This window comes from Lonchura striata, chromosome 2, assembly GCF_050655825.1.
Source record: "Lonchura striata isolate lonStrDom1 chromosome 2, ASM5065582v1, whole genome shotgun sequence".
Taxonomy (NCBI): domain Eukaryota; kingdom Metazoa; phylum Chordata; class Aves; order Passeriformes; family Estrildidae; genus Lonchura; species Lonchura striata.
The window spans coordinates 45,631,388-45,657,397 of NC_140704.1; the positions used below are offsets into that span (position 1 = coordinate 45,631,388).

The 26,010-nt window shown below is 42.5% G+C and overlaps 1 protein-coding gene across 2 annotated transcripts; it reads right to left on the reverse strand.

Moving 5' to 3' along the window:
* Positions 1 to 1,705: 1,705 nt before the first annotated feature.
* On the reverse strand, positions 1,706 to 25,809 carry CDCP1 (CUB domain containing protein 1). Of its 2 annotated transcripts, XM_085573306.1 has the most exons (9): positions 25,651 to 25,809; positions 12,967 to 13,170; positions 11,306 to 11,662; positions 9,670 to 10,038; positions 7,247 to 7,474; positions 6,195 to 6,575; positions 5,517 to 5,882; positions 4,199 to 4,280; positions 1,706 to 3,011 (listed from the first exon to the last, which is right to left on the reverse strand). In XM_085573306.1, the coding sequence occupies exons 1-9, from the start codon at positions 25,724 to 25,726 to the stop codon at positions 2,561 to 2,563; spliced, it is 2,514 nt and encodes an 837-aa protein (XP_085429432.1). In that variant the 5' UTR covers positions 25,727 to 25,809; the 3' UTR covers positions 1,706 to 2,560. The 2 variants fall into 2 exon arrangements, with proteins under 2 accessions (XP_085429432.1, XP_085429434.1); XM_085573308.1 differs by lacking the exon at positions 25,651 to 25,809 and having other exon boundaries at positions 11,306 to 11,516; positions 12,967 to 13,107.
* Between the last annotated feature and the right edge of the window lie 201 nt (positions 25,810 to 26,010).

Consider the following 26,010-nt stretch of genomic DNA (forward strand, 5'->3'; position numbering starts at 1 on the left):
GAGAAGCCACTGAACTGTTTATTTTTATATGAAATCTACAAATATTTTACAACCCTTCTCCTCAATGATCTGACCATGTGCCTTTAAAAACAGTCATTAACAGTGTATCACTGGCTATGCAAGAATAAGGACATGCAGAGAGAGCAGTTTATTATCTCAGGAAACCAAGTTCCCTAGAAACCCCTTTTTATTGTCCAGAGTGATGGCAGAGCTACTAACAGGCAGACACCAAAATATTTCAGCCTGAGTTCACACACACACAAAAAAAGGAAATACATTAGTTATTCCAGTTGGCAGTAGCATTATTATTTATTTATTTAATAATAAAAAAAATAAGCCACAACTTAATGTAAAACAACTGAAATCTATGCCTGAACTCTTTCTTTAAACACACCAAATAGGCATAGTGAAAGTCAACCTTAGACTGGGGACATCTGTAAACTAAGGTTTATACTGCCACATGAAAAGCTGAGTTAAAACAGAACACATAAAAGTATTAGTCAATAAGAATCATATTCTCAAGGATCAAGAGGCTGTGAACAAAAGCCCAACCTCCATTATGTTTTCTTTATGTTGGTTACAAAGAACATGAACTAAAAATTTCATCTGAAGAACTGCAGAAGTTGAGCTAGAGGGATGAGAAAGCCTTGAATTTCTATTACAGACTATTCAATGAAAGAGAAGTGAGGAACATTGACCAGACAAATGCACAACTGGACTACGCTGATAAAATAATTATTGGCAATTCAGTTATCTGACAATAGCTGATACCAGTATTGCAGAAATCTTTTTAACTTCTCAAATGACATCAAAATGATCCAGTATACTTTGAAATATGTGATCCCAGTGAGTAGCCAGAGACCTAGGGGTACACATTTCGGTATTGAAAGTGATAAAAATGTGCAGGAAGATACCTGAAACAATTAAAGGCACTTATGGTGGCATGTCTTTTGATATATGCTACAGCAAACTGTGTCAGGTATGACATTATACTGAATTGTGTAGAGGTCCAAACAGTATTAACACACTGTTAAATACACACACTTGACCGAATAGTCAATGAGCAGTGCCAGCATAGTTAACACAGGAAGAAATCCACACTTTTACTTAATGTAAACAGTAAGATTTCTAATAAAGGCATTTTAATTTTAAATATTATTATATGTTTAGCATCATTGCATGCAACACCTGTCTAAAAGTTTCATGTCTCTGTGTATCGCTAAGCCAGAAACAGCCACGGTAAGGTATCTGGAGAGAAATTCCAGTCGTTGAGTCTAGTGCTGCTCACAAAATTACAAACACCCTCAGTAAACTGCACACCTGAACAAGGCAGAAATTTGTATATAAAAGGCTACTTCATTCGCACAAGGAATCTGGCCCTCGTATTGTCAAAGGCACAGAAACTGAGGGGCATACAGCTAACTACAGCACTTAAAATGAGACCTGATTTCAAGACATACCTTTCAGGGGCAGCTAGACAGCTGACATGTAAGTTCTGCCAGAAGTCAAGAACTCTCCCCACCATCATAACAACATGGTTACTAAATTCAGACTGATACACCAAAAAAAAAAAAATTAAAACATCTAGGCTTTTCTTATGGATTCATTCTTTGCATTTCAGAGATATCAGCTGCTGTAAACAATTTTCTTTACCCTGTATTTTAAACCTTAGTAACAAGTGAAGTAAAAAGCACTGGTAAACAGCTGAATGACCACATCATTATTTCTTTATTGAATCCTAACTCTCACTTGAACCAAAAGTGCAAGGTATTAGTAAAATGTCACAGGCACCTGAACCACAAATTGGTTTAGACTTTTGAAATTGTTTTGTCAAAGAGCAAATAAATAGTCTTTGGTGTAAGCTCACATGGTGCAATCCAAGCATAACAACATCAGCTGAAACTTAGAGAAAGCCCCTAAGTTGTCTTCTGAAGGAGAAGAGCCCAAGCTCAAGTGATCACACACATTTACATGCATGGAGCTCTTCCAGTAAGCACAAGTGGTGTTTCACTACATTCAGACAGCCACTGGCATGCTAAATCTGATGGATTTTCAAGCTGCAAGCAATGGAAAGGAGACAGTCACTTTTGGTCAGATACTAGCAGATCGCCTGGACGTGTGCAACCTGGAGCTGCCTTGAGACAGTCTGCATCTTCTAGGAGTCACCAACCAACACTCAGACAAATAATGGTTTGTGAGAGGAGGAAATACTGGACAGAACACTCTCCCCACTACCAGCATCCAGTTTTAAGCTGGTGGTTAGGAATTAAATTTCCTGATGCCCATAGAGTAGAAAGCACAGCTTTGGCACCTGTTTCACAACCAGTCCTGGAGAGTCCTGACTGATACTGAGTTTGCTAGGTGTTCACTTTGAAACTAAAAGCTATCAACCGCTGAAGTAAAAAAAAAAAAAAGACAAAAAACAACTGAAAACACACACATGAAACAAAACAAGATAAAAACATATTTAAAAATAACACTCCTCTTCAGTATGTTTTTGTCTTGGGCCACTGTCCTTACACCTGTGTTTCCACAGGAAACTGCTATACCTGCCATAAAATTATTCCACTAAACCATCCCGTTCCTTATTTTCCAGCAAGGGTACGCTTGTATCTCCCTTATCCTTTTTATTTGCATCTCCATTGTTCTCTGACTGCCCTGATTTCTGATGAGCAAACGTGTAAGTGTCTTGGTCTGTGTCTGTCAGGGGCAGAGGTTCCTCCTCGGTGTTAGAAGAGCGTTTAATGTCTTTTCTAAAGGAGAATGGAGGTGGAGAAGGTGGCAAGCTACCAATGGGTCCATCAAAAGGCCGATAGACATCGACTTCTGGAGAGACTGAGCCATTGGATTCCTTCAGTAAGTGTCCATAGACCACAGCATCATCAATAACTGCATAGACATGAGACTCATTGTTTTTCCTCTCTTTTCCGAATAAACCTTTTCTTCCAGGCATGTGGGTGTTCACATTACTATTGTACACTCCCACCATGGGATTCTGGGTTTTCTTCTTCCTGTTACAGAGGTGAAATTGTTAACAGATTAAAAACAGCACGTCTGGCGTGTTGGAACTCAATAACAACACCTTCTGTTCACTCATCCCAACCATACAGTGTCAGGCAGTCTACCTGGATTAAAGGCTTTACTTGTAATTTTGGGAGAAATATCTTTGACATTCTTTTTTAACAGAGCAGAAAAAAACTTCATGCTATTTGGTTACCCACTGCTGCTCTCTGACACTGAAGTTTGCAAGATTAACTCCAATGGTCTCTCAAGCACTGGGGCTCTGGCTGTGCACTGAACTGAACTGAGTTCCACAATATCCACTGGCACTAGTAAGACCCAGAGACCATTAGATCCTCACAAAAACATTGCTCTGTTACTGAAGACAAGACAGTGTGTCAAAATGAAAGTCAAGTGAATTTTTCTAAATTATATCTTCCTGACTCACTGACCCCAAATTGGAAAGAACAAAGGCTGAACTTGAGACTTTTAAGTCTGCACTTGTAAAGTCTTTCCTGTGGGGCAGAAAAATGTGCTCTTAACTGCACTAGTCACCATATTGCATAACTTCATTCCAGCTCTACAGCTTCAGGACCAATCACCTTGACAGCACTGAGCATACATGTATCAGAAAGCCCAGGCTACCAATGACTTCAGACTCTGCTCATATGAGCAATGCCATGCATGTAAGCTTTGCACAACTCACTTCTCTCCCCAAGGGCTCATCTCACAGAAAATTGCTCCCACTTGATGTGCAAACTTCAGAAGTTGCTGGAGGCTGTGCGGATGAAAGAAAGCTCTTAGTGTATCTGCATGAGTTCACAGCTTGTTTGAACAAAGACCTGAGCGGAGTCATGCATGCAACAGCCACATTCATTGGGATTTCATGTTGCAGGGACTGCTGAGGAGGTCCAACCAACACCTGACTCACAGTACACCTGAAAGCCTGCACTTAAGGCCAAGGAAAGCAGTGCTCTGCAGGTTGAAATAATGTGACTCTGGGAATGCTGCTCTGCTCTTGCAGTTATTCACTTTAGAGTAAAGAAGCATTCTCGGGGTCAACACTACTTCCACTGTGCCTTCCTCATGCTTTAGATCCTGGTTCAAAGGATATCAATACATGAAAGACAGGGCCCAGCAGCTCTCCCAAAATACCCTCTTGAACTGCTAAGTTACACAAGCTGAATTATGAACTTACTTCTTCTTAACACAGCACACGGCCAGTCCAATCACTGTGAGAACTCCAGCCCCAGCCACCACAGCAAGTATGATTCCAAGGTCTGCAAACAGACAAGGAACAAGGACACTGAGCAAAAGAAGGAACACCCAGCTTTCTCTTAAAATTTGTCTGGGTTTGAACCTCTTTAAGAGTTTTCTAAGCATAGCAGCTGCTGGCAGAGCAGGAGTTCCTAAGCCACGCTTGCCACAGGGCAACACAAGCCATTTCCAAGAGATTGGAGGCCAAGCAACAATAAACTCCTGCTGTTGACAGTGGAGCACAATCAAAAAAACCAACCAAACCACCCTCCTCCAAGAGTTTTTGATACAGCCCATGCACTGCTAAACTTACCTACAGTATCTCACACGTCTCCGACTGAATAGGCAAAGAAGAGATGAAAACACAGAAAGAAATAGAGAAGGACTCAAAAGAAATAATACTGGCATTTCCACAGATTCCCCTCAGAACCATCTTGTCACTGAAATATACAGGTTGTGTTTACCTGGGTTTTTCTAGGACTCATAAAATTGATTAGGGAAGTCTAGGCATAAGCAAAGAAAAATGCTGCAAGTTTCAAAGGAAGCACAGATTAAAAAAAAAAAAAAGATCAAAAAATTAGAAAGTGCAAATGTGAAGCAAATTTACATAAGCAAAGCCTACCCTCAAAATGCCCCCTCATCTTAAAAAAAAAAAAAACTGTTCATATTTCAGGGAGATGAAAGAGAACAAGAAAACAGAATTTGCTGGTAGCAGTTAGGGCCCAATCTCCATTAAATGGTCAGACCTGTCCTAGGGAGGATTTCTTGCTCATGTGAACACTGAGACTAATTGAACTGCTAACATGAAGTGAGGACTACTTGAATGAATAACTTAGCATAATCAAATCCCAGGTTGTTCACTAGGTCTGTGACCCTGGAAGGCAAAAACATCACTTGATCTTATTATATATTCTGTCTGTTATCTCCATTTAAAAAAGCTAAATTAATTTTTTTTTTTTAATGAAATCTGGTCCTACTACCTTGATCCTTGCCGTTTCTTGTGTCAATGAAAGAAAACCCAGAAACACACCTCCCCCCTGCTCCATAAACCATACCACATTAAAATCCCTCCTTCCTCCCCAGCTCCTAGAAACATCAAGCTGAAACTCTCTGAAGTTTTTGAGGGACAGACTTCCAAAGGCAGGAATCTCATAAACTGCTTTGTGAGATTCCTGGAGGACCATCATCCATTACCGTTACCTCAGAGGAAAGCAAGGAAACAAGCAGAAGACCAACCACCACAACCTTACAGGACTCACCTATCTGCTTGTCAGCAGAAGTCACCCAGAACTGCAAGGCCAGCTGTGTCTTATCCACAGGTCTGCAGTTGGAGACGTTCACCCAGAAGCTGTGGAGCATATTTCGGGGCTGGGGCAGGAGCTCATCCTCACGGCGCACGATCTCCTCTGCTCCCAGAGTCTCTTCCTTGATGTTGACATAGGCACGGCCCGTCTCACAGGCAACGCCCATGCGGTCCTCGGAGAACCCAAGGCGGGCAGTTTGCTTGCTGGGCACAACGATGAACCAGGATATGGAAACGTAAGGAGGTAAACCATGAGGCCAGTTGGGAGTCTGCAAGTAAACTTTAGCTTTTGGATTTGGACTCACAGTGAATATGCACTCATCTGTAGCAAAGGGAAAGAAGAAAACTTAGTTTTGACAATTATTGTCCTTTCCCACATCAGTGTTATCACAATAAATACAGACATACCTGCAGAATTTGCCACAATCAACTATCCACTACCTAGAATACAAAGCTCCTTCTCTCTTCCTGAAATAAACCATATCACTGGTTCACACAAAGATTGATTCTAGAATCTAGTCCTACAGCCATTGCTAAATAATTGAACTCTTAATTTCTGTTTATCCATAAGTGCTTTAATAAGCCTATTAAGAGATCACCGTACAACAAAGTAGTATAAAATACACTACCTTACCTTTAATATGTGGCACGAAAGACATATTCAAATCCTGAGGGACAGACCCATTGATGAATCCTTTACCAAATGTATTTAAGGATATGGTGATATTATTCCTCATCTGAATCTTTTCAATAGATCCACCAGGACAGAATATGCCAACATTCAGCTCTGTCTCTGGGGTGGCACTAACAATGCTGTAACCATAACTTGTGTTGCACCTCTGCTCTTGGACACGTTGCTGAAGTTTCAAGGACGGAGATGTAATTTCTATGTTGATCATATCAGTGGCCAAGAGCTTCCAAATAAACGTATGCAGTCGAATTGGCAATCGGGTAATAGCCTTAGGCACTGAAAGGGAATAGATCTTCCTCTGACACCAACGAATATCCATACAGCCTGCAAAAACAAAAACAAAATCCCAAGGGCTGGGCATTTCTTGCAAATGAAATGCCTGGGCACACGCAAAGTACTATCAGGTCTGCAGACCCAGATAAGCATCTACCTATAGAAAATATCCTCTCTTAGTAACCTTTATCCAAACGTGTATTGTTTGTATTTAAAGAGCTTTCCTTAACAGGTGCAGGACGCCAAAAAAACAAACATATTCACTCAAGATATACCTGCTGACTGAGACATTGCTGCAGACTAGTCAAGGTACAGATACTTCAAGTCTCTTTTCTACCTGTAGTTGAAACCATTTGGGAAAATCCTATAGCAAGGAGACACGTATGCAGAACAAGATGCACTCCTGATGGCAACCTTGGTCCTGTATTTTCATGAGCAGATTTATGGCTCTCTGGTTCTGTTTCCATATTTTGCAGTGACTTAGGTGACTTCTATCTCTTCTCTTCTAGGAAAAGCTATGCAGTTTCTATTCTTAAAGGCAGAGTGATGTACTGAACAAGGTCACCTCCAGATTCATTGTACCCATCTCCCAGCTGGCCAACACCTGGTTTCCAACCTCAATCCATTTAAAGCCAAAGCAAGGGAGCAAGTTTGGCTGACCCCTGGGGAAAAACATGCAAAAGCATTCCCTAAGGAATAGCATCAAACCACCTTTGTAGTACCTATGCCTTTTTCAGCCGTGATCCTCAGCCGGGACAAGTCCTTGCACAGAAAGGAGATCTTGTAGACAGCACCAGAGGTTAAAGTCAAGACACGGTCACAGGTGCGAGGATCCTTGCAGATCAGGCATATGGGTTCAGACATGAGGGGGATGTGGCTGGGCCACCCTTCTGAGTGTATTGTCACAGTCACGTTCTTCTCCTTGCTCAGGTCGACCAAATGGGTGACATCTGCAACAAAAAACACCCCAGAGCAATTACAGCCAAGAAGCACAGTTTGAAGCAGAACTTCCTTCACCTCTTCTCACCCCGTTATATGAGCAGCTGTTACACCAAATACTTGGAACATCTGGAAGGAGAAAATAGGAGGAAAGAGGAAAAAAATGCAAGTGTAGTTCATAAAGATTGACTGTCATGTGGAAAGATAGGTTTTGGATCCATGCAACATCCTGATGCTGTTACTAAGGCACTTCTCTCTGATGTCAAAGAAAGCAAGCAGCCAAGTGGAAGTGTCCCTGCCCATGGCAGGGCAGTTTGGAACTGGATAATCTTTAAGGTTCTTTCCAACCCAAACCATTCAATGATTCTACAAAGGACAGGGGGAAAATAGTACATACACACATACTCTATTATTACTCTTCATTTTCTGGTTTTAGCTTTAGCTACAGATCTCAGAGTCATACACAAAAGTGAATAAAATAGCTTTCTCCTGTGTGGGAGATCAGTCAGACAAAAAGGCAAGTGGTCAAGTGGAATTATCCAAGTCATTGGCACAACAAATTGGACTCCTAATGCAAGGTTATAACTTTTCAGAATGTTTTTTCCTGCAGCAGCTAAACATAGGAAGAGTCAGATCAAGAAGTTATTGTGACTGGAAAGGGCTACATTTTCTTCTTATTTAATGACAAGTACCACAGACAGCTGTGGAATACCCAAATGTTTGGGAAGCTTTGAGAATATGCAGATAGCAATGAATTTTTAATAAGAGCAATGATGCAGATGGCAACCTGAGGGCTAAATTTGAATCTTTGATGGAACTTATATAACTACAAAATCAATCATGAAATCCTATAAAATCCCTAGAGAAACCACTCTTGTTTCTTAAATCCAAATGGTTTATTACTTGCATTTCATTCACAGAATGACAACCTGGTTTTAATTTTTTATGTGATTATCGTCTTGTCTACTGGCCATAAATATATTAAAATTCTTTCTGCTTTCCAAAGAAGAAGGGAGATAAAGCTGATTAACTGAATATAATGTTTTCATTCTCTCTAGCTTCCAAGATGCAACACACAATAAATGTAAGCAAACACAATTTTGTTAACAACTATTCTGTGAGGATTTGCTGTTCATAAATGGAGCCAGGCTAGACAGACAAAGAACAAAGAATTGTAACCGTGAGATGCTACAGATCCTTTCTGGCTATGTGACTTCAGGGCACAAGCCATTCAAACCTTATTCTCTCTAAAATTACTTAGAAAGCCTCTAAGTAGCTCCTGACACAATGGCAGTCAAGTGTGGACTTTCCTTCACCTACTCTTCTGCAGTGAGTACACCTTGATTATTAACCTTCACCTTGAACTGAGGTCAGAGCTGCAAAGTCGGAGGTTAAATCATTAACTCCATGGTTCATTACCTAGACAGGCCTTTTATTTCTGTTTTTAGAGAAACACTCCAATATTACAAGTCATTGTGCTAAAGCAATCAGACTTTGAGGCTAGAAAACAACAAAAAAATCTTTTTCTCTATGTAGAGAAAAAATATAAAAAACATCCAAATATGTAGGGGATATTATAGGTGGAATGTTTTACTGACAACTTTTGTGTTTAATGTGACTTCTTCACACTTGTTGATGTTCAACCTCTTCTAGGAAGCAAAATTAAAACTCAAAGGAAGAAAGGAAGGTAAGATGCATATTGATGCCATTAGTAATACAGAGACATTTTACACCTCTCAATTCACCAGCTAATGCAACAGATATTGCTACCTACCATGACTGTGGGTTTCACCTTGTTAGGTGCAACTGCTCATGCAGGAAACAAAAAAACAGGTTCACACTTTAAAGAATTATCTTTATCTCATGTTTGAAAGCAAAACTGCTAAAGGCATTTTTCAATTACATGATTCAGGTGCTGGAAAGGGGAAAGGAGTCTCCATTTTTAAGTTACGGTGTAAAAAATACAGCAGCACTAAATACTCCATTGCAAATTGCAAATTTCAACATTGCTGCGTGCCTTGCTGTACAGGTGGCCAGTGGTACCCTGGGCAATAAAACAGTCCTCAGCGTTGCTTGGCAACCTCCTTAAACTCATAGAGTGACCAAAGTTCAAGTAAAAAACCAAAAAAGAGTATTTATCTCCCTTGTGGTGCTCAGGCCAGACATCTGTAAGCGAAAGCAACAAAAAGGGCAGGCAGGTACTTACTCTCATCAACCTGCGGGTGCTGAACAACAACTTGGAAGAGCAGGCGAAGAATGCCCGGGTTCTGGGCATCCTGATCACAGCCCTGCAGGGACATGTTGAAACTGCCAGCAATATTGGCAGGCTGGCTGTCGCTCAGCTTGAACACCTCCGGGTTGCTGGGGGAGCCAGGAATGTAGTACTCCACCCTCTCCTCCTTCCTTTCGCAGTTGGAGAGGCTGTAGTTGTGGAAGAACACACTTGCTCTCATATTGGGAGGAATCACAAACTGCCACGTCATGAGCTCGTCTTCTGGAAAGCCCAGCGGGTAGTTAGGGGACATCAGGGTGATTGAAGACTCCCCCTTCAAAATGGATTCAATGATGGATAACCCTAAAACAGGGAAGGAATCACAACATATAAAACAAGTTCCAGTTACTGAAGACACACTGGCATATCTAGTACCCAAGAAGCAGAGTCTTTTTATTTTGACAGTGAAATCACCCAATCCACCTACAGGTTAGGTTATTACAAAACACTCAGACTAAAACATATACTTAAGTTGATTCTTATGTCTTCAATTAGGGAAAAGGTAAAGAACGTATTAATACTGCAATTGCAGTTTAGCAGGTTAACCTTTCAAGCACATGGACAGACAGGCCTTTATTATTGGCAAAGGCAAGATCCTATTTCTACATTTGGACTTGCAAGAGCAAACACAACCTGATAAATGCTTCTGCTTCACTGGATTTTAGGAAACAAAAGATGCAAGCTTTTATAGGAACATGTAGCTCTCTTTACAAAAACCTCCTAAATTTAACAAAAGCACACCAGTAAAAATCCTCAAATAGGCACAATAAAACACAAATGTGAACGGTGCAGGCTGCATAAGACACTTTATCCTTGGATGACTCTTGGCAGTGTGAAGTTGGGTACATGGAAATTATGGTCCCACTCCAGGACTCCAGTGATGATGTGCTAGTGTGAGGAGTGCCAGGAATTACAAAACACTCATGTTCTAGAAGCTTGAACCTGGACCAGGTTTCTTTTATAACTGATAGCAACAACACTAGAATTCAAGTGCAGAACAAGATTTGTCATGAGATCACGAAGTAACCCACTGATTCTTGTATAATATTCCAGGTATTTTAGGAAGATTATTACACAACAGTTTACGTTATTGTGCAGGTTGAAACAGATAAATGTATTTATGCAGCCTCCTGTGCCTTCCAGACACTGCTTCGCCTTTTCCCACAGTCCTCTGCAGAATAGAGGTATTGGTTTGAGGCTCCAGAAGTTAAAGAAACTTTTTTAAAAGAAGCCAAACTACACACTGCAACCAGCAAAAAACTCTCTGGCTCATTTTAATTATACTACCTAGTCGCACCTAGCTGAATGCACAAAAACAAGAAAGCAGGTATGTTTAAGTTTTAAGAAGTTTAAGGAGATTTAAAATTATTAATGTATTTAATCAAATACTTTGACTCCAGAAGAACACCATCTAACTAAACTAAAGATCATACAACAATAGATTGCAGAAAAGATGAAGCAGAAGGGAGTTAGGGATAGCAGCACCAAAACTGCAAGGTTAGTGGTGAAGAAAGGTTGAAATAGGTTCTGCTGCAATCTGCAGAGGGCAGCTGCACTACTCTGTACTCACGTTTTATGGAAGCCCTGTTGGCTATGTTGAAGCCTGAGGTGGTGAGAGGCAAGTGCCATGGGAGGTGCAGGGACATGACAACCCCTCCCAGCAGTTTGATGCGAGACACGGAGCCATTCCTGCAGAAAGTGCCAATGTTGACCATGGCCTTATCAATACAGCTGTTGATGTTGTAGCTAACGGAGTCTGGGCACGTCTCTCCTGGTTTAATCTGTCTTAGCCAGGAGGTAGAAAATTTTAGTTCAAGTCCAGCTTTTGTACTTGCCTTCACGTCCCAGATATAAGTCCTGTTAAGGCGAGGTAGCCCCAGTGGGTAAAGATGAACATCTCCAAAGGGACATGGGCCTGACACACAGTCTAAATGCAGAGAGAGAAGAGCTGTGATACATTATGGAAAGCATTCCATTAAATGGGGAGTTTGATACTTCCCCTTCCTTGCTATTATCACAATTTTTAGGTTGCACTCATCTTTTTCCTCTACGTGCACTAAAAGACACTCTTGTGACATGGTCACAGGCTGTCTCCAAACAGGACTCCCAGCCCACAGAATAGACAGGATAAACCTGCTTTAGTCAGGCTGACTAATAGGAGGGATTCATTGTCCCTAGTATTTCACCTTGTTTGCTGAAGAATTTAGAAGGTATTTAGTAAATAGGGCAGAGTCTGAATGGGCAAAGGGACAAATGCAGTGTCAAGAGAGCTGGAAATCACAGATATAGAGAATCCATTTTATCCCATGTTCCCCAGAGAGTTCCTGGCAAATCATTCATCTTTAAATTTTTTACTGCTTGCCATGAACTATTTTTGTTCCTTTGGTGCCCAGATGAACAACAACAAATGCCACTGCAGCATTCTGGGGGGAACCCAGAAAACTTTCATCTTGAAAATCCAAGCAACTGATTGACACCCAAAATAAGTAACTTAAACCCATGCCTAGGCTTCAACTTAAAAGAAGAAATATCACAAGTGTAACTTGCAAATATATGAGATATAGTGAGCATTACTATCTGCGTGAATCATATGAATAAAATTCCAAAACATGAAGAGAATTATCTTTGAACATCACCCCAGAAATAATTAAGATGTTACTAAAGACTGAATACCCAATGAAGTTCAGATCTAGTTGAGAAGTAGCACATGTTCATGCCATTAAAGATTACATACACCAGGGACAGCATTCAAAGCAGAAGAAGCTTTAGTTACACTTCTGAATTTACAGTTTCTTGATTTCAATAACATTCATTATTGATAAAGAAACATGTGCAGGTCTTCAATGTTTCTGTTGTCCTTGTAGACACAACCAAGCTGTTCATCAAATACATAATATATTATTATAAGTGTTCAGAGGTTTTTGACGGGAACAAAAAGATTCTTTGATGGGTTTATAAATCATGGAAAAAGGAAAGGCAGCAAGGAATTAATGCAACAAACTGCCTTCTAGCTGTTTCCAACACAGCCAAGTCAACATTAATTCTGCCAGCTGCCATACAGACTTCTTCAGCTTGCATAGCTGTAGCAGTCATTCAAGGTTACTGATCAGTGCTCAAAGATTTCTTACCTAAGATTATGGCAGATACCTTAATACAGCAGCAGGAAAAAAAGCACATGATTTTACCGGAGGAAAATTACCACTGGGGAAAAATCAAAAATCTGTATCTTACCAATATTTTTCCGAATTTCTGTGATGAAATATTTCTCTGGAGTACTACAGGTAAAGGCAAAAGTCACATTCTCCCCAGGCTTTATCTTGAGTTCAGACATGATGACATTTTTCATACGGATTCGACAGCTTGGTGGAAGACCGGGTTTCAGTTTAATCGTAACTGTGGTGTTGTCCGCTTTATGAAGAGAGATTGTAAAGGAAGCTAAGAAAGAAAAAATACATAGAACAGAGGTGTTTTGTTACTAACACATATGAGTAACACCAGGCTCTCCACACAGCCCCACAGATGCCACAGAGTCTGAATATTAGCATCCACTTCTCAGGAGCCTCTGGTGTTGTACCAACAGAAAATACCTCCTCTTTTCCAGCACAGAAACATAAAAATATGCTTGCTGCATGTGCCCAGGAGAGGTATACAGGGAATTTGTGCACAATCTGTTCTGCTCCAATTTACCCATACCTGTGTAATTTATTTCACATTTAAAAAGTAGCTCAGCTATTCCTTCCAAATTTTTGTTCTCCTGATTTTTGTTTTGAGTTTGTTATCACACAGCCCGCTTCATTTCTGAAAGCACCCATCAAGTCACGACTCAATTCAGGAAGTTTATTCAGCAGCCAAACAAAAAAAAAGAGCTTCAACTTTAATCACAGACAATGGTAACAGATGAATTTGTGGGTGTACCTCAACAATTACTGCAGGCCAGATGAGGTATTCCAGCAATACCAAAAGCAGATACCAACAGATATTTTTAGGTGCAGTCATGGCCCTCTCCTACCCTCCCCACCCTTCACAACTCATTCCCTGAAGGTACTGGATGTCTGTGCAGTGCCCCTCACCAGCACAGAACACATCTGTGGCCTAAAACAGATTGTGTGTGCTTGGACACCTCCTCTCCATCTCTGCCATGACCATCATTGATTCACAGCTTTTGGGAAATACTTCACAGATTTCAACCTATCCTCAAGTACTGCCAGATGCAGGAGCAGCTCTCACAGGAAATACTGGAGCCACTGAATAAACTGCTTGTTGAATAATCTTTTATTTTATCGGTAGCAGTTTATTTAAAAAATGACTCAAACCTGTCTTCTAAAAATATACACACAATATAAGACACCAGAGAGTAGTTACTGGACATTTAAGATGACTATTATTAACTTCAATTGAATGCTTAGCAAATATTGAGGCCAGTCCTGGCTGAAATAAGTGAAGTTTGCAGTGAAGTCAACTATACCCCAGCCCCTGGTGAAAATCTTGAGGACAGGACAGACAGTTTTCTGCTGCTTGTTTTCATTGCTCTCCACTCCTTATTTTAGTGTATGGAAGACAAAATCACCAGCACAGAATCACACAGACAATGTCTACAGCACTTGGACTTTTAGTGTATATGAGGAAAAAAAAAAAAAAATCACACATTTTAAAAATAGTAAGAGATCTAGAAATAAAGGTACTCCAAGTTCGGTTCAAAAACATCTCTGCCTTGAGTGGGACATCACACAGGGCTTCATGACAAAGCTCTGCCCATATGCCAGTTGGGAATCTTCTTGTTCATTAACCTCAATGAGAAAAGATTTGTGCTGGCAACCCAGCAGAGCAGTGCCCTGAGGGAGCCCCTGAAGCCATTCCAATTACCAGGCAGCATGTCAGGAAGGTGTAGGAGAACAGCTGGCTCACACACATCTGCAGGATGCCCCAGGCTCTGTCCAACTGCTCAGCATCCCTGGAGCACCAGTCTGGTCCACACCAGCTGCTGCTGGTGCAGGAGTGATAAGGATGCTGATCAGATCCCAGACATGCAGGGGCTCACCTGGTGGGGTTGTGGGGAATGGGGCTGAACACACCATGGGAACCCTCGATCAGCAGAGCCCTCTAATGGCACACAGGCACATCAGAGACGCTCAACAAATATACACAACCCAGCTCAAAGCTTCCGTCATAACAGCTGCTGAAAGCAGCTTATTGCATTAGTGGCTCAATTTCACACAAAAACCATCTGTTCTATTGAAGAGAGGTTGAAAAACCTCCTAATTTTTACAGGATTCTCATGCTTTTGCAGGGCCTGACTTTCACTGCAATGCTTTGCAAAAGCCCCGGGGACCAAGCAGTGAGCACGGTCCTTCCTTGCCACTGGAAACATTGTGGCTCCAGATTTGGCAACACCAGGCATCAAAAACCCCACTGCTAGGAGGGCAGAACAGAGTACTCAGAGCCCGTCATGTGCTTATCTGAGTTTTGCTGGTCTTGAGCAGCCTTTCTAGCTTTGCTACACAATCTTGGAGTCAAAAGACTTAGTAAGTCCTTGGAACTGCCTTAGCTATTTGCCTCCAGGATCAAAGGTTTTAAATTAAAATCTCAAACACCACGAGGCTTGCCAAATTGCAGCACATATATTTAACCACAAGTTTACCAACCCTCTAATACCATTATTGAGTATCTGTTTACTGAGTAACTTTCCTACAGCATTTAAGTGACAGGACAGTTCTCTGACCTGAGAGCCTACACTGCGTTCTCCTGCCTCTTCCAATGGCTGGCACACTTTACATCTGTGTTTCTGCCTTAGTAACGCTTTTGCAGAGGTTTTCAATATGGATTTTCCTGAGGAAATAAAAAAAGATGATGGTGTAGCCTGGGAAATGCCTGTACAATGACCTCCTAGGCACACAGGGGACAATTGCAGGGGCAATGTCCATGGGGTGGGGAAGAGAGTAAAGCTAAACAAGCAGTCAGTGCTGCTCTTCCTCATTCTTCAGGAGGAAGCAGTCTCTGGAAAAGAAAGCGAAACAACTGTTTCCAACTTAGCCCGGAGTTCTATTTTCAATACCACTGGGTTCTTTTTGGGTTCTCTTGGGGTTTTATTTTACAACTCTTAGTGCACAAAATACCTTTGACCATGATGTTCATAACTTTTCTAGTGTTTAAGTCATCTAGACATGATGTTTTAATAACATAAACAAAATAATTAATAACTATGGACAAAAGACATTTATTTCTTGCACAAGGTAATTGTCATACTCATCTTGTAAGTTTATAAGTATTACTGAAAAGTCTGTTTCTAACTCTCTAGTCAGTTATCACTGTTCCTTTCCCCATCCCTGGGACAGCACAAGCCACATGGCCAACTGGACAGGGCAGAGACCAGGACCACCAACAGTCAAGACTCCTCCACCACATGCTGGCACATGGCTCTAATTTTCAGTCATGAGGATTAAGTTCAAGCATAGCCTTAAACAGGTGACTAGTTTTAAATCAAAACAAATACACACCCTGAGCCAAAACCAAAGAAGATAAATTTTCAACACTTTGAAATAAGCAAAGGGTCCTACAAGGTCAAAACAAAGTATCCTCTTCCCCAGCCCCTGAAACACCCAAATTCGGCTGCTTTCCCAAATTCAGAAAATTTTTTTCCCTTCCTCTTGCTGACTCCATGACCATATAATCATTCTTCATTTGATCTCTCTGCAAGAATATCAAATATTTGCCAGGTCAATATTGTTTTCCAGCATAGATTTATCCCACTCCTCAGCTTTCCTAAACAGAACCTGCCCAAAATCACAGAAGTGTTTTCAATAATCAGTATATATATAATCACAGCAGTAGGCAAGAAGGATGCAGATCTATACCAATTCAGGCCAGCAAAGTTGCCTGCTAGAAGCCCACATAAGAACAGACATATTCTATGCATAAGCAAACAGTCTGCCCAGATGAAAATCCACAGATAATAATTTTGGCCAGGAAATAAGAGCATGGTGCTGCAATGCCAACAGCAAGCAGCTGCTAGGGATGTACTAAGCTGCATTCGACCATCAAATCTAACAGGAAAAGTAGAATAAAAGAATCACGCAGGAAGTATATGCAGTGATCCCAAAGCCATTAAAATAAATGAACAAATGGCTAAAATCCCTCAAACTACAGCCACACATGAGCAGCACAAGAGAGGGATGACTTAAAGAGCACCTTCATTGGAGAGCTTTTATAAACACGAGTGAGTCTCCTCATGACTCACAGCAGTCTGTCTTTGTCTGTGACTCCCACTGCATGCCTTTTTATTAGGATTACCCGTAACTGGACACATTTATTGAAAAGAAGCAATTTCCATGCCTTATTGCTGCTGCACAGGGATGACACACAGGATATCCAAACCAACATGAGGAAGCATTGCCAAGCTGGATCTCGTCTCTGACTATACAACAATGGAATCATTCAGCTAGAAGATGTTAGAGGTAAAGCCTGCAGTCCTGAGCTGGTTCATAGCTGATGCAGACAGCTGATCTCACCCTATTCTTTTTTCCCTCTAAGCAATTACAGTTTTGCAGCCTCCCTTGGATATTTTATCAACTGCCCTAATCTCAATCTACACCCTCCCTTCCACAATTTTTCTACTGCTCATCTTCATTTCAGAATGTGCCTTTGTGAGAGTTTTCTCATCACAGCATCCCTCTATTACTAGTGTAATACCCCTCTCTGCACAAACACAGCTTTTTCTTAATAGGATGATATTTCCAAACTGTTATGTTAGTGCTCAGAGCTCTTCCACTGGGGTTAGAAGCAAACTGCATAGTGTAAAACAAGTTAAATCACTCCAGAGAGTTGAGCCAAAATTTATTTACTGTGTTTGCATCTAACAGCTAATAGTAATTTTAACATGTACATATAAATGTCACAAGGACATTTTTCCTGTACAAGAGGGAGTACATTTTTCCTGTACAAGAAGACAGCTGGCAAATAGTCAGGTCAGTAGCACTCACATAGAGTGTGTGTACGTATACACGAGCAAAGGACTTGGCAGAATAGCAATTTATATGGCTATGTAAAGTACCTTGCTACACAAAGCAGGAGCTAGAACAGAGTCCAACTAGTTTTGGCTTGACAGCTGCATTTTATTGCAGTAATTTACCCATAAGGATCTATGGATCGTTCCACAAGACTTGACTAGGTGGATTAAAACAATCCAAAGAGCCCCAGGGAGAACAAGAAAACAAAACCCACAATGAAATCCCAGATCTTAATTTATCCCAGAAATATGTACAAAAACTGTTAGTTTGCTCATTCCAGTATAATCACGGGTTTGTTCCATGACTGCCATTTTTACCGAAACCCAGCTGGATGGGGCTGACTCAGCCACCATTCATGAGCTGGAGGAGCCGGGCTGCTGTGCAAGACGAGTAGCAGCAACTTGCTCTGATTATGAAATACCTGTATCCAAACCCCTGTTCTGCCCAGGGGGATCTGAACCCACACAACCAACACACCTCTCCAGAGAACAGCTCGCTCCCTGCAGGATATTGTTCCACCAGCCTGGGACAAGGATAGCACAGGGACACTGTTTGCTCTCCTGGAGGCTTCACTGCCTCTTTGAGCCCCTGCAGGGATGCTGACCTGCAGGCACACTCAGAGCCTGCTGAGCTTATTCCACTACACATAATCTGCTGCAAGAGTCATGGCAAGAGGATGGGAAGCAAGGGGTATATATAACACAGTAACTCAGTGTGGTGGTGCATCACCTCACCACCACACTGAATTCACACCAGTGAACTGCATCACAATTCACTGCACAGTTCACTCGAATTGGCCAAAAACACATCAAGGAATATTTGAAAGAGTAAATGCCTCCTTGCTTTCCCAACTCAGTCGTCTTGCACCTTACTAACATCTTTGACAATTTGAGTCCAACTCTCCAGTTCAACTGCAGTAGCCAATTGCCCAAGCATCATCCACTCCTCCAGTCTCACCTGCAATGTAATCCAGGTGACTGCCTTCACAGTCTTCAAGCTATTAACCAAGTTAGTCAGGGACACACATACACACTGTTTGGACTCCTCTCATCTCCTGAACAGTGCTGTGAGCAGCAAAAGAGAGATCACAAGTACAAAAGAGATCACAAACTACAGCCAACTCTTCTTCATTTAAATGTAAACTACTTTCTACATTACATTATTATCTCCTCATATTTGGACCTGTCTTCCACCACCACACTGGTTGGGATATGAGGTCCATATTTTGTGAAAGGATTACTTTCAGGGAATCACCCAGAAAATTACCGTGATAAAATCTTCAAAGCTTGTAACTCAGAGATAGATGCTGCAAATAGCAATTATGCCATGGTAACCACACCTCAGGAGAGGGCTCCAGGGGGAGAACACCCATTCCTCAGCCAGCACAGAGCAGCCCCCTAATGATCACTGATTGTTTGAACTGATAGCCAGGCCGGGGATGCAAAGCAGGCGAGAAGTAGGTATTTTCCTCCTCATCAGGGAGGAAGGGCAGACACTTCTGACATAGTGATGTTACAAGCCGTTCCAGCACAGCTCACGGGAGAAGATCTGTCAGCACCCCAGGCCAACAAGGTTGTCTACTCAAAAGCTGTTAATTCATTAATTTGTAATGCCTAACAGGAATAAAGTATCTTCAGATTTAAAATAACTGAAAAAAAGCCCCAACAACTATACATTTCTGTATTTACACAGCTTTCTCTAGAACCTTTCTGGAAGATAATTAAGACAGTCATGTAACTCATGCAATAGATTTTTTAAAATAAGCTTTTTTTCACCACAAATGGGAGACACTGTTGACTCTCAGCTGCCTTTTCCTAATGATTATTTTACAGGTATGAAGTGTTGTTGATTCTGTAGAGGTGAGATGGAGAGCTCAGCAAACCCTTCCTATGAGCTGACCACCAGCATACAATGTATAAAATGTTTGACACATGTGTCTGCACAGTTTGAAGAGAAAATGTCACACTGGCTAGAGGAACATTGACACCACACAGGTCTCTGCAGGAGCCTCCCTTGATCAAAGGTATGTTTGCTTGCACAGTTTTTTATCCCTACCTTGATTTAAGCCAGCAAGAGGACAAGATCTCAGAGCATGTCTGAGCAGCTCTTCAGTCTTGGCTCTGGTTAACAAAGGTGTAAAAGCACATTTCGCAATCAGGGATCCCTCCCACACCAAACATCCTCCTGCCTCAGCTCTTAGTCTCTCTCTTCTGAGGAACTCCAAATCATCTCTTTCCACTCCTCAAAGCTTGCTCTCTCCTCTGTCTCACAGCCAGGGACTCAGAAAATCCAGGATCAATTCCAAAACGCCAGCATTATCCTACCTCCCAAAATAAGAGTTTGATCTGACATTAGTTAACCACACTCACCTTGTTCCCCAAGAAGGCAAAAGGCACAGCTCAAAGCAGGCTGCCCCATGGCACCCTTCTGGGTGGTTTTTAAAAGGTATCCAATAAAATAGGCAGAGACCCTATCCCTGGTACAGGAGATAGATTTTTTTTTTTTTTTTTAATAATTTTTTCCACAGTAATGGCAACCTGGGCACTCACAGGCAGACTAGATCTTACTAACATATTTGAAATGCATATCTACTAGACACTATGGCACAATTCTTCAGCTGAAGGTCTTCCAGGAGGTCCCACCAATACTATCCACACCAGGCAGGCTCAGCTGCAGGCAGCAAACCTCGCTTCTGTCACCAGCCAATACAGAAACTCAAGATGTTGCTCTGCTCTGGCTGTAAAAGCCAGCAGCCAGCAATGTAATAAGCGCAGCCCAGCCCACGTCCTTTCCTTCACACCCTGGTGGCACAAGCAGATGTGAAGCAATAAGAAACTGTATGGTAACATCTGCCAGATATTTGAGAAGTTTACAAATCAAGGGATGGTGACCTGGCTCTACTGGCCGAATCCTAATAAGAGAGCACTAAGTCAGCAGCTGCTCTTCAGGAACTGGTTAATGGTTTGGTTCCAACAAGACAACCCCTGCTGCAGTGGGTGTTGTCCTCTCCAGAGCTGAGGTTTGACAGAGACACCTGAGCAGCACCAGTGAGTTGGATGCTGTCCCAGAAACTGCTGGAAGTGCTTTGTTAAAGTGATATCTTTAGTTTTTCCCCTAGTCAGACAAAGGTTTATAAATGACAAAAATTACTAAAGGTGCAGATTTAAAAAAATATTTTAACAGAAGGTTACAAGAGTGGTCCAGCAAAAGAGCTCATTTACATCAAAAGTGTGATCCAAGACTTTTCCCCATATTCTCTAGCTAATACATACTTTGCTGCAGCTGAGTCTTTCTAGGAGCTCTTCAAGGACAGCAAGACCAGAAAACATCCAAAGGGAGAGCTCCAGCAGGCACCCATGAGAGAGCAGGAGGACTTTGCTGCTGTAAGAGAACTACTGGTCAGCTCAGCTCAGAGGCACGTTCCACTCATGGCAGTGGTGAGCAGCACCCAGCTTCCCCCACAGCCCCAGGAAAAACCCAGCACCACCACTAATCCCACCCTGACCACAACACAAAGGGGCACAACTCCAAATATATTCACTGCTCTTCTGCCCAGCACTTGATGAAGGTCATGCTTTGCCACTAGCAGTTACGAAAAGCAAATGAGAATGGGATCAATACAGAGAAACTGGTGAAGAAAGAGCTATTCAGCTATCATCTCCACTAATCTGCAAACCCGCCATGCTTCTGTCATCCACAGCTTTTGTCAATACAGGTAAAGCCAAAAGTATCTTTACTTTGCTCTCAGCACAGGATGGTTCCTCACGCTATTTCCAATTTGAAATATTTCTGGAATGCACTAAGTGCAAAGTTGTTCAGCCTCTGCCCAAGACTGAAGGTTTGGCAATTGTGGATCACAAAGCTTTTAATTTAACATATGGTGATATAAATATCAATTAGGCTGGTTGACAAGGGCTACATTAATAAACTGAATCCCAGAAACATTTATTTGTGAAAATACTGCTGCTGCTATTATATATTTCAAGAAGTCAGATTATTTTTCAGTAGTTTTCTCCTACTCTTTTTTTCTATTCCAACATTATTTGTAGATAAGATAATCTATATAAGCAATTAACAAGCCTGAGTACAACTGACCCAAATGGTATCAGATATCAGGCAGGCGAAAGGTTCTTCCCTTATTTCATACAGCAAGCCCTGATTTCTGTCTAGAAACTCTTATTGCAGCATAGCAGGACAATGTACAAAACTGTAATAAAAATGAGAGGAGGACAACCTTCTAGCTAACAGAAAACTTCCTCCATGTCACAGGTCCATGGTGGTACTCTGGACATGAGATTCATCAGCCTCCAATCCTCTCACCTTGTTTCTCCCTTGACTAGTCCTTTGCCTTGAGTCAGTGCCAAGAAATAATCCTTTTCAGCATGCTTTCCCTTAATTATTTTTTGGCTGATGAGCCACCACATCAAGTGACAACCCAAGGCACAAAAAAAATGCCAGCCACCTAAGGAGCCAGGCTCAGGAGCTGGCTTACCACATCCCATTTCTTCTCTCCTGAGCCATTTTGTAGCTAAGTGGCTGCTATTTGTTGGTGCTTCCAGTTTTGTGTATGAGTAAGCCCAAGACAAAGAGTACAACTCTTAGAGGAACTTCATTCACACAACTCCAGAGACAACAACCTTACTGAGGATGTCTAGGGGGGAGGCATTCAAATCGGTGGTTATTTGTGCTGCTATGGACAGTAAATTCAGCTCAGTGTATCAATCCTCAAATATTTTCACATTCCCACCACCTCACACACTCAAACCTTCCCGTCACCTTTACATCCCTGCATACTTACAGACACGTGAAAAACACAGACAACACTCACCTCTTAAAAACAAAATTTCAAACAAAAAATTCTGGAGTTATGGGAAAAAAAAAAAAAAAAGGGTATATATTTTCTGGTAAAGAATTTAAGGTCACAGCACCAGAACTGAGACACACTATAAATAATTTACTATAAACACACTAGTTCTAGAGAATAAAAAGTTAGCAATCCAGACTGATCATGGCATAAGGCAAGCAAAAAAAAAAAGTTACAGCACATGTACATTGGTTGTAGTCTTAAAAGGAGAGGTTCTCAATCGAATGAACAAATGGTGATTCAGAATGGAAATAATCCAGTTTCCACTGACTTTCAGAGGAGAACAAACACAGACGTAATTTATATTCTGTCAGAGCAGCAGAATGACCCTGCTAACAGCTTGGGGGTTTTCATTTTATTAAATGAAGCAGCTTTACATGTTAAGACTGACGTGTGACTCAAATCAGTCAGTTGCCAAGAAAAAAGATAACTGTAGGGTAGAGCAAAAATCAACATGGCACTATCTCTAAATTCACTTATTATTACAATGACATTTTAAAGACAAATCCCAGAATACATATGCAGATTTTATCACATCCATAAGGATACTTTAAACCTGAAATGTTTATGTTTCATAGACAGCATAGCAGCCTGATTAACTTCATTATTAGTGCCTCAAAGAAACTAATTTTTATTTGGAAAACATATTTTCAAAGGTCAGATATGCAATACTCCATTCACACTCCTACATTCGTGCACAGCCAGCACGCCAAATACTTCTTTCTGTAGTTTTCCAGCTTAAGTTAGAACCCATCTTTCTTGAGAGAACCAATCTTGATAATTTACACATAAAGTCGCATCTCAAGAAAACCCACAAGCTCCTCTGAGGACAATGTGACTAGCCACGCTTGACCTACACCTTCCTACAGGAAGACTGCTGTAATACTGTACCTGCTGGGAAAGGGTGGACCAGGGGGGTGAGAGGAGAAAGAACTTCACCAAGGATGACAAGAGACACCTTTAGAGACAGGCCCACCATAATTTATAGTCGTCCCACCAGAGCGTCACCACTCCCGAGGAGGAGCCACGTGTGTCTCATACACACCCCACGTGCACATTCAGCCTAAACCCGGCCTTGCTGAAAGGGAGGGAGCTGCAATCAAGGAAAGAGAGGCAGCCAAAACACAGCAACAACAGAGCCAGTACCAACAGTACCAGAGCAACAGGAACTCTTTAAAAATTACAAACTACACAGGCGTGCAGAGTAAAATCTTAACCTGAGCTGTCTTGGGCTTTCGGGACAAACCTTTGCTCAGGGAAACGTTCCAACAGTTTTGGTTGTGCAATAACAGCAGTTCCCACTGGAAGGAAGGACACACGAAGTCTCACGTGTCAACAAACCCATGAAGGCACCACTCCCCTCTGCCTCGTGTCCCGTTCACACCATCCCAACCTTCAGTCTTGCCAATCCATGCTGCCAAGGTAGCTGAGACTCAGCTGCTTAGCTGAGACTAAGCCACCTCTTTTTTGGGGGAATGGGGGTTCTCAAAGAGGAGGAAAGCACCATGTTAGAAGGTTTGAGAAGGTGACAGAAGACCTGGCACACAGGAGTGGTGGTGCTTGTGCAGACCAGTGGGCAGAAGCCCGTGGCTGGGAAGGAAGGGACTGAAGGAAGTAGGAAGAGGGGCCACCATCAGTGGCAACAAACCACTGGGTCTATCAGTGGTGTTCTGTGCAACTTCACTGTTACCGACTTTGCTTTAAACAGCAACTTCAGGATTTGCCAGCCAGAGGCTGGGGAGCTCTTTCTGCCATGTTCCTCTAGATTAAGCTAAGATCCTTGGACCGTCTACCTCCCCTTGCTTCTAGTGTTGGCCCATCTAAGGTTTTAAATATTTGTTTACACTGAAAGCAAAGCACAATTAGTAAACAGCATATTTTCTTCTTCCTTAGAAGAGGCTTAGAGAGGCAAATTGCAGTTATTCACTGAACTCAGAGGCAATACATTAAATGCAAGTATTTTATTTAAAAGACTGCACAGCTTGAAATTTAAACCTCAAGCTGCCCAATTTCAACAGAAACATTTTGTGTGTATTGTTTATGATAATAATGGCCTGAGCTCCACTTCAGCAGAACCAGTGCAGTTAAAGGTAATAGAAATACTAAGAAGGTACAAATTTCACATCAGACTCTTTAGGTAATTTACAGTCACTTCAAATACCTCACCAGTTATTTTGTACATAAAGACTCATACTTCAAGAGCCTTTAAAAGGACTACTGATAGCATTAAGCAGACTGTTTAGACTTGAGGATGGGCATTTTTCGCAATCAAGCAACTTTGGAAATTGAAGAAAACACCACACACTGTCCCTGTGTTCATAACTGGAATTCTTTTGGAGTCGCACACAGGGTTAGATACATGGGATTTCAACAAGCATCCAGGAATTTCAAGAGATGCAGAGCTAGTAGTGAGCATTAAACCATCTAACTCGGTAGGCATATGAGCCATTCAATTTCCCCGCATCTACGGTTCACCCGTGGTTCTATATAAACAATACCATTGTCTGCTAAAAAACTCGGGCAACTGCACGATCCGACACAGAACACAGTCCAGGCACCTTCTGCTCTTTACAGAGAATTCAGCTGCCCCTCTGCCGTCCAGGAAAAAAGACTTTGTGAAGTTACTTGCATAATCAATGCTCCAGCAAGCAAGGACGTAAAGATCAAGTAATTCTTCTTGCTGGCATTTTCAAAGAGAAAGAAAAGTTCTGACTCGAAGTGCTGAAACTGAAATGTCCCACCGCACAAATATTACGGGCGCGTTTCTACCCCACCACCCCCGCCACTTTTAAACATCTAATAGTTACTAAATCAGCAGCAGCACACGGGGACAAAGGCAGAGTCCCCAGTCTCTCGCCCGCGGTGCCGCCCGCTAAAGCGAGCCGGGCTCAGCCGCGCACCAGGCGGGCAGCCCCCGAGGGCGGCGGGCAGGGGATGGCGGCTGAGCCCCGGGCGGGCGAGAAGGGGCAGCGGGGCGGGGGTAGGGGAAACGAGCCGAGGGCGGCGGGAGCCGGCCCGCCCTGCCCCTGTCCCTGTCCCTGTCCCTACCTTGCCGCGGGAGCAGCTGCGCTGAGGCGGCCAGGAGCGCGGCCAGGAGCGCGGCCAGCGCCCGGCCCGCCGCCATCTCCCCGCATGGGCCCGGCGCCGAGGCGGGCACGGGTCCCTCCGGCGCCGCCGCTTCCTGCTCCACCTCGCACCTGGAGGGGCGGGCCGGGCCGGCAGGTGAAATCCCTCCTCTTCCTCCCGCCCGCTCGTCCCGCCCGGGCGCTGCCTCCGGCCCGGCCCCGGCCGGCGGGGTGGAGCCGGCTTGGCGGGACGCCGGGGATGCGGGTCCTTGTCCGAGGGGTTATTCCTGCCCTGAACGCTTTTCCCTGCCCATTCCCGACATCATTTACACTTACGGAAGGG

Excerpts from the sequence above, each read along its gene's own strand:
- CDCP1 (XM_085573306.1), bottom strand. The coding sequence starts at position 25,726 with ATGGCGGCGGGCCGGGCGCTGGCCGCGCTCCTGGCCGCGCTCCTGGCC. Across the intron at positions 13,171-25,650 it reads GCAGCTGCTCCCGCGGCAAG|CTTCCTTTACAATCTCTCTT; the intron begins GTAGGGACAGGG and ends TTTCTTTCTTAG. Across the intron at positions 10,039-11,305 it reads CAACAGGGCTTCCATAAAAC|GGTTATCCATCATTGAATCC; the intron begins GTGAGTACAGAG and ends TCCCTGTTTTAG.